The sequence below is a fragment of the Periophthalmus magnuspinnatus genome, chromosome 18 (genome assembly GCF_009829125.3).
Source record: "Periophthalmus magnuspinnatus isolate fPerMag1 chromosome 18, fPerMag1.2.pri, whole genome shotgun sequence".
In the NCBI taxonomy this organism is placed as follows: domain Eukaryota; kingdom Metazoa; phylum Chordata; class Actinopteri; order Gobiiformes; family Gobiidae; genus Periophthalmus; species Periophthalmus magnuspinnatus.
Window position 1 is genome coordinate 26,450,517 of NC_047143.1, and position 16,862 is coordinate 26,467,378.

Below are 16,862 nucleotides of genomic sequence, written 5' to 3' on the forward strand. Positions count from 1 at the left end.
TCACGTACAGTGGGGGATTCTCGCAGCAGTGGGGGGGCTCGGTTCTCATCACTCACTTAGCGCGAGCATATTGCTAGTTTTCGGGTGGCCATCTGGGTTTGTTTACGAAAGGGCTTTGAGGCTTCGGCAAAGAGATAAACACGAACTGGCACACACCCACGCGTTGCCATGTACAGACTCAAACATGCATTTAGACTTGTGTATTTTCAAAGCGAGCACGTGTTAGAATTCAAACCGGCGCGACACCTGTCATAACACCAGATGTAACCCAAATGTTTGCGCCGGATTCCCGTTCATCCCTTTTAATTCGTACCTTCCCCGCGCCTTTTTACTGTAACCACCGCGTTTTCTGTCCGCAGATTTTTAACCTGATGAAGTTCGACAGTTATTCCCGCTTCCTGAAATCGTCTTTGTATCAGGAATGCGTGCACTCAGAAATGGACGGTCTCCCTTTACCGGATCCGTACCAAATTCCCTGCAGCCCTGCGCCCTCCAAGCACAGCGCCAGCTCGGACCGCTCCACTCTTTCCACTCCCAAAAAGGTACGATAACGTTTACACAAACTTTTAGAGTGTGGAGTGATTTTTTTTTTTTTTTTTTGGAAGTCAAAAACATTTCTTTTCTCTCGCACTAAGGAGGCTAGAAAGCAGAGGTCGGGGAGGTCGCTGAACGAGGACGGCAACGAGAGCGCGGACAAAAAACGCGGCATGTTCTTCTCCTGGTCCCGGAATCGGAGTTTTGGGAAAGGTCCAAAGAAGAAAGACGTCGGAGATCTTAACCTTGGTGAGTTTTTGCGTGTTTGATTAGACACAAAAATCCCCGTTGTGATTGCGTCCTTGAACTGCAACGTTAGCGATTGCCAGACGCTCAGCAACTTTTCAGCAAAAACTTCTATGATTATTTAAGTCTTTCTTCGTTTTTGATCATGTTTCATTTCTTTCTTTTTGTTTTTTTTTTAGATCACTGGGGGAGTAATGGCAGGAGGGAGTCCCAGGGCTCGCTATCTTCTGGCACAAGCTTAGAAATGGCAACTTCCTGTTCGGCCGGCAAGACTGAGGTAAGATATCTCTAGTTGGATCGCCATGGCAACTGACTGGTGAACTTTTTTTTGTAATAAGCCAAGCGTTTCTTTCTTTATTTGTTTGTCTTTTGCGTGCCCACTCACATTTGTTTATAGCAGAGCGTACAGTTACACGGGAGACACAATTACAGCTCCAGCATTTAAAAAAAACAAAAACCCGTCACTGCCCACTCTCCCGCTCTCTCCCATCCCTCCGTCGTCGCCTTTGACCTTTTGCATTTATTACTTTGTCGTCCGCAGCTGGAGAACCGTCACTCCGTCGGCGTGTGGGAGCGCTCGCCGAAGCAGTGCGGCGTCATCCTCCCCGATGGGTCCAGCTCGTCCATCGCCCTCAGGCCCGGAGCGTCGATCAGGGACGTCCTCCAGGAGCTGTGTCAGAGCATCGGCGTCAACATCGCGGCCGTGGATCTCTTCCTGGCGGGAGGAGAGAAGGTGAGGAGACGGAGAAACGGGAGTAGTGCTGTCACAAGGGCGCGGCGACCTTCTGTCAGGGATTAAAATGCACTAGGCCTGATTTGATTTGATAGTGTTGACGCGAATGCCTTTAAAAGTATTGCATTTTTTTTTATCAGAGGACAGTAAATAGAGATAGCACGAAGCGCCGGCGGTGTTGGTGTCCAAGCGTTGGCAAGATGTGACTGCAAAAGAAGCCAGCAGCGGCAAAAAAAAGTGTAGAATATTTGAAAACACTGTAAAGGCGAGAGTGAGTGCCCACAGATCCGAAGGTTGTAGGTTCGAATCCCGCTCTTTGACGTAAACGTGTCAATGCGAAGCGCTTTGAGTGACTTGAAGATGGAAAAGCGCTGTATAAATGTGACCGTACAGTAATTTAAAATGTGTTTTCTAATCAATTTCATTTAATTAAGATTGGCGTTTTAAGGCTTAAGTTGAACACGCCATTTTACCAGAAACAGACAACAGTTAGTGCAAGTCTAGCCTACGTCTTACTGCTTTTTTTTCTCTCATTTTTCACATATTAACGTCTCTAATTTTCTCCTCCTTTCCTCCTCAGCCTCTAGTTTTAGACCAAGACTGTCTGACCCTCAGCTCCAGAGACCTGCGCCTGGAAAAACGAACATTATTTAGGTATTTTTCATCTGCCAGACGTTAAATCGCGACTCCAGTTAACCCCAGCGCCCCCTTTAATCTTCTGTTTGTTTTGTTTTCCGTGTGTCTTTGTTCTTAGGTTGGACCTCGTTCCCATAAACCGTTCCGTGGGGTTGAAAGCCAAGCCCACCAAACCAGTCACTGAGGTCCTGCGTCCCGTGGTGGCCAAATACGGTCTCCACCTCAGCGAACTGGTGGCCAAAATAGTAAGTCTTTCCCCCAGTGGATTGTAATGCCTTCATCTTGTCTGAGCGTGTGAGCGTGTGTGAGTGTGTGTGGGAGCATAGTGTGCCCTGTGTGACAGCGGCTCAGGGCGGGGTGCTTTGGTTAAAGTTTGGGAGGCGACCGCATCCTTTTCCATGTCTGCACAGTGGTTAGCACACTGACTCAGCCCAGCCTCAGAAAACACTGCAGCGGGCTATAATTATGCATGACGACACTCTTCAAACATGCCCACTTTTTTACTCCTTCCCCTAAATCCTTGCCAGATGATATTTTCGTCCTGTGGCTTTCTAGGGATTATAACTATGGTATAAACTAGTAAAGCCCGGCGAAAGATGTTTTGGGGATTAAGGTCAAAATAACTCTGTACAGTCCCACTTTATGGCACAAGAATGTCTTTTTAACTCTGTCAAATCTGTGTTTTTTTTTTAAGTCTGGGGAAACTGAGCCATTGGACCTGGGAGCACCCATTTCAAGCCTGGATGGTTTGCGTGTTGTTTTGGAGCGAGCGGATCCGGCCGCCTCAGGGAAAGGTACGAGCTGACATGCTAATAACATTCCCCAAGTCGAGTCTTTGCTCTTGTCTTATCTGTTTCTAAACCTAATTAATCTGCCTGCCGTCCTCACACAGATAAACCCAAGTCCTGTTCTCTCAAGAGCCACCCTCCCAGGAGCCTCTCTGCTACTGTAAGTGCAGTGTTTTATTTAAAGTGCGTTTTAAGTTGACGTGGGCTTTCTGTGGCTTTTCTGGTTTTCTGGGTGGTGTGTTTGTTGGTTTATGGTGTTATCCCTGTGGCTCACTCATGTTCTGTGCATTTACTCTCATAGTGACACACAGATCATTTATAGACAGATCAACTCCAGTCTCTGTTCTGTAGGGTGCATGGCAGCTCATGCACACACACAAACACACACACACACACACACACACATCCCCGTCCCTCCATCCCCTAACAGAGAGCATTGTGATTGTTGCATCTGCAGGGAGATGAGAGGTCAACACCAAAGGACTTTGGTCTGAGAGCTGGACCTGACTCCGGACTCGCAGGCGAAAAGAGAAAACAGAAAAAGATTAATATAGATGAAGCCGAAGGTAAATGGCTCTTTTCATTCTTCTTCTTTGGTGAATGTGCTTTGCTCTGAGACGTTTGTGTCTTTATAAAGGTTCATGGTTTATAATTGTCTTGCTGCATGAAAACCTGTCTTAATGCTTCCTAACAGTGCAAACACGTTTGATCTAATACAGCGCGGAGTACATCAGCAGTATAGAACAAGTATGAGGTGTGTGTTGATCCTGGTCGGAGGGATTCCCCCAGTCTGCCCCAGGGCAGCAGTGACTACAGCAGTAGTTTACTTTATCACCATAGAGTATGAAGTGAATGAATAACACTGTAAAGCGTCAAATGCAGTATATGTATTTGATTTATGTACTTGAACTACTGGCCTCAAGGATTTAAGAATAGATGAAGTCAGTCTATGTGTGTGCGTGCGTGTGTGTGTGTGTGTGTATGTGTGTGTGTGTGTATGTGTGTGTCTCTGTGCGTGTCTGTCTGTCACTGTATATTCTACATCAGACACACACATACGTTCACACAGTGTGCTCTCTCTGTATGTGTGTGTGCGTGTGTGTGTCTTTATATTGTACACACATTCACACACTGTGTTCTCTGTGTGTGTCTGTGTGTGTGTGTGTGTCTTTATATTGTACACACGTTCACACAGTGTGCTCTCTCTGTGTGTATGTGTGTGTGTGTGTGTGTGTGTGTGTCTTTATATTGTACACACGTTCACACAGTGTGTTTTCTCTGCTGCAGAGTTCTTCGAGCTGCTGAGTCGTGCACAAAGCTCTCGAGCCAACGACCAGCGCGGCCTTCTGAATAAAGACGACCTGGTGCTCCCTGACTTCCTGCGCCTGACCTCTGACCTCTCCTGCTCCACTCCAGAGTCCTTCAAACCGCACAGAGAAAACGGCGTCTCGACACGGGCGCCGCTGTCCTCGCGCTCCGAGAGCTTGGACTCCTCCCTCAGCTCCGGCGCCAACGGACACTCCCGGAGGTGCCTGCTGCCTCCGCGCCACACGTTCGGCACGCACCTGTCCCCGATCCCGCGGCCCTCGGACTTGCGCTCGGGCCTGCGCACGGTGGAAGAGGACGCGCCCGCGGACCTGACTCTGGTGGGGGAGGGGGACATCAGTAGCCCCAATAGCACCCTGCTGCCCCCCTCCCCGCCCGCCGCGCCCTCCTTCGACCGCAGTCTCCCAGAGGCCAATTTCACCCCTCCCCCGCCCTGCTCCCCGCCCAGCGCAGAGGGAAAAGCCACTTCAGGTACCACAGCGGTGTAATCAAACGTGCTCCATGCATGTACTCCTCAACACAGATGCACTTTAAAAACACAGTATCATGACTGCTTTGTTTTTGTTTTTACGTAGCATGAGTGTGATACTTTTACTTCAAATACTACTGACTTGTGAATAGCACCTGTATATTTTGTTAAGTAAAAATGTGGAATAGTTCGAGGGGCAGATAAAGACGGTTGGTTGTGTGAATAATGCAGAGTTTTGTCAGAGACGTGTTTAGTATTTGAGAAAACTAAAGATTTTTCTACCAAGTTGTGCTGTGGCTTTTTAACGTTATGGTGATAAAACTGTTTTTGAAATGAAAAAAACACAAAATAAATGTCAGATTGTTGGAAAAAAAAAACAAAAAAACGCCATAAACAGCCTCAGAACAATCGCCGTGCCGCTCTCCATCCCACCTCCTCTGGTTAAGTGCCATTCAACACTGTCACGGCCGCGGCACGTGATGTTGTTAAAGCCGCTCGCCGCCGTTTGAGCGTCAGCGGCGAAGATAATCCCCCGTTTCGGTCCAAGTGCTGCTTAGTGGGAGTGACAGTGTTGAGTTGGCCTTCATCGTTTATCTGACTCACCCTCTCTGTGGATGTTCTCGATGATCATATCTGCCAATGAACTCTGTACCTCTGACTGAGTAGATGTAATAAATGTTAGAACTTTCAAATTACTCTTGTTTGTCTTTTTCCAAACTCATGATCATGATCGAGACTCGTCATTCAGAAATCATCACCGTGTGTCTGTCTTTGATTCGGTTCCTTCTCTTTTCATCTCATTTCATTCTTGTTTTGTTTTTGTGGCTCGTGGACGTGGGACGATGCTGAAATTTTGCATCGCGATTGACAAAATTATCAGGATTAACGAGTCTAATCAGGATAATTATTAACACAAGCTCCGTGTTTAAACGACTTTTATGTAATTGTGTTTTCTTATCAGTGAAAACGGCTATGAATTTTATGAAGCAGGGCCGTCGGCAGAGATTTTGGGGGCCCTGGTCAGGAGGCCCCACAATCCTGGGCCCCCTAAAACAACAGACCTCTTTTCCCCCTGTTCTCTTATAGTTTTTTTTTCCTGCACATTCTCATGACATAACGATGATTATCTTAGTTGTAGATTATCACGATTACCATATTTTCCGGACTATATACTTCCGTACTTTCTTTTTCTTGTCATAGTTTGTCCGAGGGGGCGACCTATACTCAGACGTGACTTATGTGTGAAATATTAGTCGCGTCTGAGTGTATAATTTAACATCAACGTGACAACCACATTATTTTCTTCAATAATATGCGTTTTTTTGACTTGTCCTACGGAAAATACGGCGCATAAAATGTCCCACGAACGATTATTGTTGACATTTTTGAAGTTTAATATAACACCGACGATAAACGATAATGTTGAAACTAATTCACGCCACTGACACGATAACGAAAGCGCAGATTTAAACCACAAAAACTATTCAAAATCTACAATATTGTTCAAAATCAAATAAATGAACAGCAAAATGAGCCGCTTTAGTCGTTACTTTGAGTCAGACTAGTTATTAATTCAAACTTTTACGGCTAAAATTTGATATTTATAGTAAAAAAAACAACAAAATGTCTCAGTAAAGCAAAGAAAAAGTCCACATGAGCAATAAAGATACAAAATATAGTTCATTCTTTCATATAACAGCGATAAAGTTGATTTAATGATTACAGTGACAGGTCTGCATGTGTCCTCCTCCTCCTCCTCCTCCTCCTCTTCCTCCTCCTCCACCTCCTCCTCCTCCTCCTCCTCCTCCTCCCTCGCTCCACTCGTTTGTTCTCTTGGTCTAAGCTCTTGTTCCAGGCTGTGCTTCTGGTGTTTCTGGCTGTGGGTTTGTTTAAATGTGGTTTGCATGTTTTTAATGGGAGTTTCTCTGTGGCGTTTGTTGTGTTGTTGTGTTGTTGTTGTGTTGTTGTGTTGTTGTTGTGCGTCCCAGTGGTGCATTGTGGGATTGTCTTGGATTAGTTTGTGTGTTTTAGTTGGATTCTTCCTCTGGTCTGTGATTATCTCAGCTCCCGTTTCCTCATTTATCAATATTTGTGTAAATAGTCAAATATTTAACTATTTTTTAACAATATCTACGAGTAATGAGGTTTTTCTTTATTTTTACCACTTTCTACATTTTATTCACATCAAATACACAAAGTGAGATATATTTAATTATGTAGCAATAAAAAAAAGGAAAATAAATCTGCTAAATATTTTTCGACAAAGCAAATCGTGGAAACTTTGACAATTTTAATATTTTATTTATTTAATTATTTCGAGCAGATTAATGAACACATTTATCCAGTACTTAATGCACATTTAATTTATTTTTTCTTATTTAAGCTCAAAAAGAAGGAAGAAGAAATAAATTTATGTCGATATAAGATAAAAACATTTTTCTTTGCTGTATAATTCCATATATCTCACTTTTATGGATGGGACAATAAACAATATTATCGTTTATTGTGATAAAAAGAGTTAACTATATTCGTTTGTAGGACATTTTACAGAATCGTGATGATCAACAACAAATAAAATCGTAGTTAAATAAGCAGAATGTGCAGAAAAACACGACTTATCCACAGTGGAGTCGACAAAAAGGCTCAGAATCGGAGCCTCTTCCTGTTTAATAAAAGTTTTAGCGGGGCTCGTGTGAAACTTCTCGCTCTGCTCATCCACAATATTCTGTTAAATCGTTGGTGGTTTTCACTGAGAACAAAACTGTAAACGTGGAACTTATTAATAATAATAAAGTTAATTAAAGTGATGATTCAAATCTAGAACATTTTTAAACTGTCAGCAACTTATTTTCATATAATTATTGTGATTTAATCGTCAATCGCAGTTATTTTGGCCGTGAGAATCGTCACACGGGTGAACTGGTGATGGTGCTCGTGGTGGTGCTGGGTCTGATGGTGATGCTACTCCTGGTGGTGGTGCTGCTCGAGGTGCTGGTGCTGGTCGTGCTGCTGGTGGTGCTACTGTTACTGATGGTGGTGTTGTTGTTGTTGGTGCTGCTGGTGCTGGTGTTAGTCGTACTGGTGATGGTGCTGCTTGTGCTGGTACTGGTGGTGTTAGTGGTGCTGCAGCTGGAGGTGGTGCTGCTCGTGGTGCTGGTGTTGGTCGTACTGCTGGTGGTGCTACTGGTGGTGGTACTGTTACTGGTGGTGGTGGTGCTGGTACTGGTGGTGTTAGTAGTGCTGTTGGTGGTGTTGTTAGTGCTGCTGGTGCTGGTGTTAGTCGTACTGGTGTTGTTGGTGGTGGTGCTGCTGGTGTTGTTGGTCACGGTGGTGGTGCCTAAAGATCTAAACCTTTTTCAAACAGAATTCAGAGCAGAAGTTTGTGTTTTATTGTTTTTCTGTTTGTTCCTGAGTTGAACCTGTGACTTTAACAAACTGAAACACGACGTCGTCTTTACAGGAAACATCAGGATAAACGAAAAGATTTAAACTTTTTACATCATTAAGTCAAATTTAAACAAAGCACCAGACAAATCCCAGTGAAGCAGGATTAAATAGTTTGATTTAAAGACGTGAACTGCAGCAGATAAACATCAAAATGAAGCTGTAATTCTTCATGAAACAGATTTATTCTCCTCCACAGCTCAAATCTGATTATTTTACAACAAAAATAATCAAAATCTCCACAGTTTTGTAAAGAAAAAGTCCTCACGATGAATATTAACCCTAAAAACACAGTTTGTTTTACTGAACATGAGCTGACACAGAACAGACAGTGACGTGCCTACAGTTAGCATCTACAGCTTTAGTCTAAATCCATCTAATAAAATAATTAAATGTTAAAACATGAAAAATCAATGTGGAAATGTTTTCACAGTCAGAAAGAAAACTGAAAATCTTTATTTGTACAAAGAGAAAAAGACAAAACGAAACGAGACGAAACAAAACAAAACTGATTGAGACAAACACAGAACTAAACTAAAGCCCTACACCGGTTTATTTAAAACTTTAAAAACACAAACGTTATTATAAATTTTCATCTCTGTTTCATTAAAAAGCTGAACCAGAGTCTCCAGTTTCACAAACGCAACAAAAGAAACAAAAGAAACAAAAGAAACAAAAGAAACACGAGGTTTTTACAGTTTCAGTTTCAGAGCCACAGGTTTGACACAAACATGAGGACTGAGATTAAAGGTTATTCTCTCTCTTCCCTTCCTCCTCTCTCCTCTTCTCTTCTTTCTTTCTCTTTATCCTCCTTCCTACCTCCCTCTCTCCTCTCCTCCTCTCTTCCCGCTCTAGCTCTCTCCTCCTTCTCCTTATTTGTTCAGTTTTTATCCATAGACAATCATGAAATCTTGTATTAAAGGTTCTTCTCCAGCTCTTCTCTTCCCTCTCTGTCTCTCCCTCTCTCCTCTTTCTCACCACTCCTCTTCTCTCTCTGTCTCCTCCCTCTTTCTCTCTCCCTCTCTCCTCTTTCTCACCACTCCTCTCCTCTCTCTGTCTCTCCCTTTCTCTCTCCCTCTCTCCTCTTTCTCACCACTCCTCTCTCTGTCTCCTCCCTCTTTCTCTCTCCCTCTCTCCTCTTTCTCACACTCCTCTCCTCTCCCTGTCTCCTCCCTCTTTCTCCCTCCCTCTCTCTTCTTTCTCACACTCCTCTCCTCTCTCTGTCTCTCCCTCTTTCTCTCTCCCTCTCTCCTCTTTCTCACCACTCCTCTCCTCTCTCTGTCTCCTCCCTCTTTCTCTCTCCCTCTCTCCTTCTCTCTATTGTTCAGTTTTTAGATCTAGACAAATGTTAGATCTTGTATTAAAATTTCTTCTCTTCCTCCTCTCCTCCTTCTCTCTCCTCCTTCCTCCCTCTCCTCTTTCTCACTGTTCCTTTCCTCTCTCTGTCTCCTCTATCTCTCTCTTCATCCCTCTCTCCTTCTCTCTATTGTTCAGTTTTCAGACATGGACAATCATTAGCTCTTGTATTGTTCTTTTCCACCTCTCCTCTTCCCTTTCCTCTATCTCTCTCCTCCTCCCTGTTTCTCCTCCTCTCCATCTCTCCTTTTTCTCACCGCTCCCCATCTCTCTCTCTCTCTCTCTCCGTCTTCTCCTCCCTCTCTCCTCTTCTCTCTTCAGTTTTTAGATGAAAACAATCATTAGGGTCTTGTGTTAAAAGTTTATCTCCACCTCGTCTCTTCACCCTCTTTCCTCCTCCCTCCTCTTTTTCTGTCCTCCTCCTTCCCTCTCTCCTCTTTCTCTCCCTCCCTCTCCTCTTCTCCTCCCTCTCTCGTTCTCTCTATTGTTCAGTTTTTAGACATAGACAACCATTAGGTCTTGTATTAAAAGTTCTTCTCCACCTCTTCTCTCCCCCGTCCTCTTCTCTTCTTTCTCTCTCCTCCCTCCCCCCCTCTACTTTCTCACTTCTCCTCTCCTCCCTCTGTCTCCCTCCCTTTCTCCTCCTCTCTGTTGTTCAGTTTTTAGACGTAGACAATCATGAGATCTTATGTTTTTAATTTTTCTCCACCCCTTCTCTTCCCTCTCCACTTTCTCTCTCTTCCTCCCTCCCTCTCTCCTCCTCTTGCTCACAGTTCCTTTCCTCTCTTTGCCTCCTCTATCTCTCTCCTCCTCTCCTTTCTCCCTCTCTCCTCCTCCCTCTTGCTCAGTTTTTATCCATAGACCATCATGATTCCGTTTGTCGTCCCATAAAAACATTTAATAAAAACATTTCTACATTTTACACATTTATTTCCAGACACTGAACACGTGAATTAAACTGTATTTTGTGAGTACTACATTCTGAATACTCTGAATACTGTGAATACTGTGAATACTCTGAATACTGTGAATACTGTGAATACTCTGAATACTGTGAATACTGTGAATACTGTGAATACTGTGAATACTCTGAATACTGTGAATACTGTGAATACTCTGAATACTGTGAATACTCGTTTACTCATTTACTCGTTTACACATTTACTCGTTTACTGTTGCATAAACGACTCAGAATCTTCCGTCCTCGTTGTTCGTCTCGTTGTTCGTCTCTTGTTCGTCTCGTTGTTCGTCTCGTTGTTCGTCTCGTCGCTCGTCTCGTTGTTCGTCTCGTTGCTATGTGAGTTAAACTGATTCTTCCTCCACCGGCGCCATGGAAACCTCATCCTCACAGAGAAACTGTCACTACAGCTCCTCATCTGTCCAACTCCCTCCATCGCTCCATCCCTCCATTGCTCCATCCCTCCTCCTTTACTCCATACCTCCCTCCCTCATTCCCACGTTCCTTCTCTCCTCCTCCTCTCCTCCATCTCCTTCTCTTCTCATCCATCACTTCCTGTCTCCTTCCTTTCTCCTCCTCTCCTCCATCCTCTCCTCCCTCCTCCCTCCTGCTCTTCTCTCCTCCTCTTTCCTCCTCTCCTCCTCTCATCCCCCTCTCCTCTCTCCTTCTCCTTCCTCCTCTCCTCTCCTCTCTCTCCTCCTCTCTCCTTCTCTCTCCTCTCCTCTCCTCTCCTCTCCTTCTCCTCTCTCCTCTCCTCTCTCTCCTCTCCTCCTTTCTCTCCTCCTCCTCTCTCCTCTCCTCCTCTCCTCTCCTCCTCTCCTCCTCTCTCCTCTCTCCTCCTCTCTCCTCTCCTCCTCTCTCTCCTCTCCTCCTCCTCTCTCCTCCTCCTCTCCTCTCCTCCTCCTCTCTCTCCGTCTGTGCCTGATCTAAAATAAACCCACAGAATCAGATGATGAAATGATTCAGTTTCTCTTTATTTTTATCAGCTCCTTTTTTTTCCCGAGAACAAAAGTTTTCGACGCCTCCGAGTTTTAAATAAAGTCGTTTCCAGCAGAAAGTGGAGTTTGTTGAACGTGTGGTGTTTTTTATCTCTCCATAAATCCACCCGCTCCGTTACATTTCCACATTTGTCCTGTGTCTTCCTCTTTTTTCTCCACAAATCAGTGCATTTCTCTGCTTAACTTACGCCCCCTGCTGGGAGTAAACGTCCTCACAGCAGACGCATGTTACAAACCGGTGCAAAAATGTGTCGTTTTAATGAATCACACACAGAAAACTTAACCACACAGGTGTTTGTTTTTAATTTCACAGCTGCTTGTGTTAAATTAAGCTTCTAATTTACTCAGGATTTGGGTAATTCCTTTGTTTATCTCTGGTTTAGTGTTTCTTCTTCTTTTGCTTTTTTGTTTTTTTGGCAGATTGGGCGCAGATGAGCTCTTGATTAGACTGTGCAAATTAAAGCCAAAAGGATTTGAAGTGGAGGTGCAAAAGGAGGTGCAAAAGGAGGTGCAAAGGGGTAAATCCAGTCTGAGTTTGACCCGTTGCTGTAGTGACCGGATGAGCCACTAGAGGGAGACATTACACAGTCAAATTCTTCATTAACTGATTCAAACTTCAAATTTGTTAGTTAAATTATTGTTTTTGGCTTTCAGGCTGTTACCTGTTTGTTTATATCAGACTATTTATATTTTAACAGTTAGTAAAAGTATTAAAGTACTGTATTTAAGCATAAAAGTGCATTTTACAGTGGATACTTTTGACTTTTACTTCACTACATCTGAGAGCAGTATCTATACTTTCTACTCCACTATATTTCCGAACTGGAAAAGTAAAAGTATTTTCCATTATTGTCTGAGACCCGCTGAAAAGGCTGAGGATTTTTTTTTATATGTTTATAATTTAAAAAAAAAAATGTACAAATAAAAGCAAACCTCAGCTCAAATCTTTATCAAAATCAGCACATTTGAAGCTTTATAAGACTCAAAACCTGCACAAAATACTTTTTAGTACATTAAAACTTTTACTTAACTAGATTTTTTTTTCATTTTTGCTCCAGTATCTGTACTTTTACTTAAGTACCAAACTGTAGTACTTGTCCCAGCGCTGTGCAGCAGATATAAACGTCTTATTTCCTTTTGAATGTTTTTAATAATACAGTTAAAGTTTGATTTGATTTTGTTTCGCTCTCATTTTTAATCCAGGATGTTTTCAGACTACAGCGGTGAACTTTAGTCTGTCTGGGCCACCGTAGTTTCCTTTTTTAAACACAGAATCGTCCGTTTTGTTGCAGTCAGAGGAGATGAAAGGAGTAAATGGAGTCTTATCTTAAACTCGGCTCCGTTTCAGAGAGTTGGACGGAGTTTGGCTTCACCTGGGAGCGTTTTCCTGGGAGCGTTTTCCTGGGAGCGTTTTCCTGGGAGCACTTTACTCCAGGTTTTTGTTGTGTTTGGGTCGATCTTGAGTCTTTTCTTATCGTTCATCTGAGTTTACGCAGAGCTCTGGCACTAAACAAACTCACATCTGTCCCCGTCTCCAGTTTAATGGAGCCACGTTTGACTCTGGAAACGTCGTGTCCACGTGAGGAAGATCTGTGGAACGGTGCAGTCCACAGATAAACTGAAGTACTGTGTTGTACTGCAAATACTGTATGGACTTTTATTTTTTTTTACCTCTGTATCTGTACTTTTACTTCGAGTAGAGTAGTTTTCTGACACCCAATGATGAATAAAACTTTGAAAACGTATTTAACACCTGCATTAAATTAAACTACTACTAACATATTCAGATACAGTCAGAGTACTGCATTCTGAATACTCTGAATACTTTTATATTGAGTTTAATTTAAAATATAGAGTAAAAACACAAGAGCTGAGTTTATATTTTTACCACTGATCCCTTTGATTTTAGTAAAGTAACTGTACTTTAAATACCACTAAATGAAAAAGCAACTGCACCAGAATACACTTACTTAAAGCGAGTATTCTGAGTACATGTATCAGTTACTTTCCAACATTTCTGAGTCTGTACTTTTACTTCTACTCGAGTAACACTTAGTTTGTAGTTACAGTTCTAGTTCCTCTTGTGTTTCTGCCTCGCTCCATCACAAATGTTCAGTTTTTTACTTTTTTCTTTGAGTCATTTCTTGGATTATCGCGTTGTACTTTTAATTTAAGTCGTGTTTTTTTGGCTTCTCTACTCAAAATACTATAGTACTGCACATATATTTGACCGGTTGTGTTTATGTAACGTATATTCCGGCTGATTTTGCATTAGTTTTATTGCAAAAGACACATTTTTTGTCACGTATTCCATATAAACATGACATAAAAACACTTATATGACGTAACAATCCAGGATGAATTAAACGCTCGCTGTCAAAGTATGAACCCGTCTGTTAAAAGTGGACGTTCTGAAGTTTTCTGATGAACCTCAGACTTGTTTACGGTGACATTTTCCTCTCCGGGTCGGCGTTTCTTCTTCTTCTTTCGTTTGTGTTTACTGAACTCTGAATCACTCTGTGCAGTTTGTGACAGTGTTGAATCGTCGCCCCCTTGTGTTTAGAGTGAGCGCCGCCCGAACGTCACATGTTTACGTCTCGGGCCTTTGAGGAGAGCGTGTGTGTGTGTGTGTGTGTGTGTGTGTGTGTGTGTGTGTGTGTGTGTGTGTGTGTAATCTAAAGCACTTCGGGGGGTTTCAGCTGCTTGTTATTCACATCTCGAGGACGTTTTTCCCCTTTTTCGAAGACGTTACTTTTAGTTTTAAGTTGTTAATTACCACGGCAACAGTTCCTCTGAAACCTGCGCGTTGGTGATTTTCAGTTTCTACAACGTGACGACCGTTAAAAAAGTTAAAAACAGAAGTGTAACGTGTGTTTTAAAGCTCAAAACGAAGCTCAGAACTTGTAAAACTGGCTGGAAATCGTGTCCTGAATCATTTTAATATTCGCAGATTTGTGGGATTTTTACCCGTTTAATGTCGCGTTGAAGGTTATAACGAAAATGAAATATCTCAGGCGTCACTGCGGACATGATGATGATGATGATGATGAAGCAGCTGTGGCTCGAGCTCAAACTCTTATGTCCAAGTTCTTTCTTTATTCTTTAATTGACACGGACCTTAATCTTACAAAAGTAGAGTTGATTTGTTCCAGATTTATTTGCCGTTACTCTCCGCGTTTGGTGCAGTGACACACGGGGAGTCTTCTTCTTCTTTTTTTTTTTCCCATAATCCCGGCTGCTAGATCCAGACGCTGTGATTGGAGGACAGTTTTCCAGCCTGGTCCCGCCTTCAGCCGCCGCCCACAGTGTTTAAGACAGATTGAGGACACCTGCTCAGATGAGACACTTTGTTGACCTTTGTTACTTTGTGTATTTAACTTTACTCTTTTATTTGTCTGTGTTTTGTCCCTTTAGTTCACCCTTACATTCCTCATCACTGACATCAGCAGGAAAACACAGTGAATGTCCCGTGTCCAGCACCGTGTCCTTCAGTAAAACATTTTTAAAAATCTATTAAACGCAGGTTTTAAAGTGAAACACGACATTACAAATTTAACTGCACTGATGTGGACACGTTTGACGATCTAAAATGTACTTTTTCTAGTAAAGTTATTTAAATCTACAGTTTCTGGAGCGGATTCTCTGACGGTTTGAAGTGAAAAAGCGACTGAGATGGAGCAGATCGGGGAGTTTCGTGTTTGTTTCCAGTTCGGTTCTTGTCGTGATGATGTAAAAAAGTCGTTTAAATCATGTTGTGCGTCACTAAACACGGCACAGCTCTGGACTCTTTATAAAAAAGTGTCCAGAGGCTGTAGGTGGATCATAACGACACTTTACGGGTGCTCTTTAGGTGCTCTTTAGGTGCTCTTTTGGTGCTCTTTAGGTGCTCTTTAGGTGCTCTTAAGGTGCTCCTTTTGGTGCCCTTGACGACTGAACACTTTGCTGTACGAACGACTTTAATGTACAGTTTTATTTGCAGCTGAATCAGTCAGAAAATGAAATAATAAAGTTGATCACAAACATAAGATTCAGTCCCGGACGTGAGACTCTGATGTGACGTCGGATTCGTCTTTTTAAAACATAAACGTCACTGTTTGTTTTGTCTCTGTCCTCGTCCGTTTGTAAAAATGGACCATGAGTTTGAAATAAAGATGAACTGAACTGAACATATTACATATACAGTAATAATATTGACCTATTGACCTTTTCAGCCCCGCCCCTTTTGCCATAAACGCTCTGAATGACCACGGCGGCGTCCACGGTGACCTCCGGAATAAACCAGAACGTTGTGAAGTCACGTGACCCCCGCAGTCCGACACAAACGACGACGCCGTGTTTAGTTTTGAGTCACTTGGCGTCGTGGTTTTAATGATGTGCCTCTTGTGCGACTTTACAACTGTCCACAGGAAGTGAGTGTTGACACGGCGACGACCACGGGCGCCGCGGGTCGACGGTCGACGCACAGACAGAAGGACATGAAGTAACTCTGTCCTGAAAGTACAAGAACACAAACACTTTACGTCTTTTATTTACTTTCCGTTTACTGAGACGTGTTTGTGTCTCAAATGTGACTCTGAAACCTTTTTTTATTGTGAGAGCACAGGCTGCAGTTGTTAATCACCATGGCAACAGTTGCTACGTTTTCATCATGCCCGTGGATTATTTTTTATTGCACTTTGATTACTGCGTTTAGCCGTTTTAAACTGAATAAAATTAGCGTCTCTGTTGCCGTTAAAGTCGAGACAAACGGGTCGAACACAGAAAACGTCAATGTTAGCATTAGCATCAAACTGTGAGTCAATAACAGTATTAAAATATGAAACTACAGCTGATTAAACAAATACTCTGTGTACTGACGCTAACGACGGGACAAATACTCTGTGTACTGATGCGACGGGACAAATACTCTGTGTACTGACGCTACCGACGGGACAAATACTCTGTGTACTGATGCTAGTGACAATCTGAAAAACTCTTAAAGTACATTTTTAAACTAGTACTTTAATCGTTTTACTTAAGTATATCAGTTTTTTTGCTGTAGTATCTGTAACTTGATCGTCTCCGTCTCTCCGCAGACTCCACGTCCGACCCCGGCTCACGCTCCAAGTCGCCGATCATCACCGTGGACCCGGCGCCGTCGCCTCAGGAGGTGATGGACGTGGAGGGCGTCCACCTGGAGGAGGGCCACGCCGCGGAGTCGACGTCCCAGGGCGAGGACTCGGAGCTCAGCCTGAGTTTCCAGGGTTACGTGGCCGAGCTTCGCCAATGCCAGAGCAAAATGAGGAGCGCTCAGGTCCCGCAAAACGGACGAAACCCTCCGGACGGACAGGACTGCAAAACAGAACTGTACAAGGCCACGATCGTCTGAAGGGAA

At 43.3% G+C, this 16,862-nt stretch overlaps 1 protein-coding gene across 1 annotated transcript in view; it reads left to right on the top strand.

Annotated features, from left to right (window-relative positions):
- The window catches only part of rgs12a (regulator of G protein signaling 12a), a 52,257-nt gene extending 35,395 nt beyond the window's left edge, over positions 1 to 16,862 (top strand). The window contains exons 8-18 of the mRNA XM_033983707.2: positions 360 to 542; positions 636 to 783; positions 960 to 1,057; positions 1,322 to 1,513; positions 2,094 to 2,167; positions 2,268 to 2,394; positions 2,844 to 2,943; positions 3,042 to 3,097; positions 3,395 to 3,503; positions 4,225 to 4,734; positions 16,564 to 16,862. Of these exons, the coding sequence (XP_033839598.1) occupies positions 360 to 542; positions 636 to 783; positions 960 to 1,057; positions 1,322 to 1,513; positions 2,094 to 2,167; positions 2,268 to 2,394; positions 2,844 to 2,943; positions 3,042 to 3,097; positions 3,395 to 3,503; positions 4,225 to 4,734; positions 16,564 to 16,856 (1,890 nt within the window). The 3' untranslated portion in view covers positions 16,857 to 16,862. The remainder of the gene's footprint in view (positions 1 to 359; positions 543 to 635; positions 784 to 959; positions 1,058 to 1,321; positions 1,514 to 2,093; positions 2,168 to 2,267; positions 2,395 to 2,843; positions 2,944 to 3,041; positions 3,098 to 3,394; positions 3,504 to 4,224; positions 4,735 to 16,563) is intronic.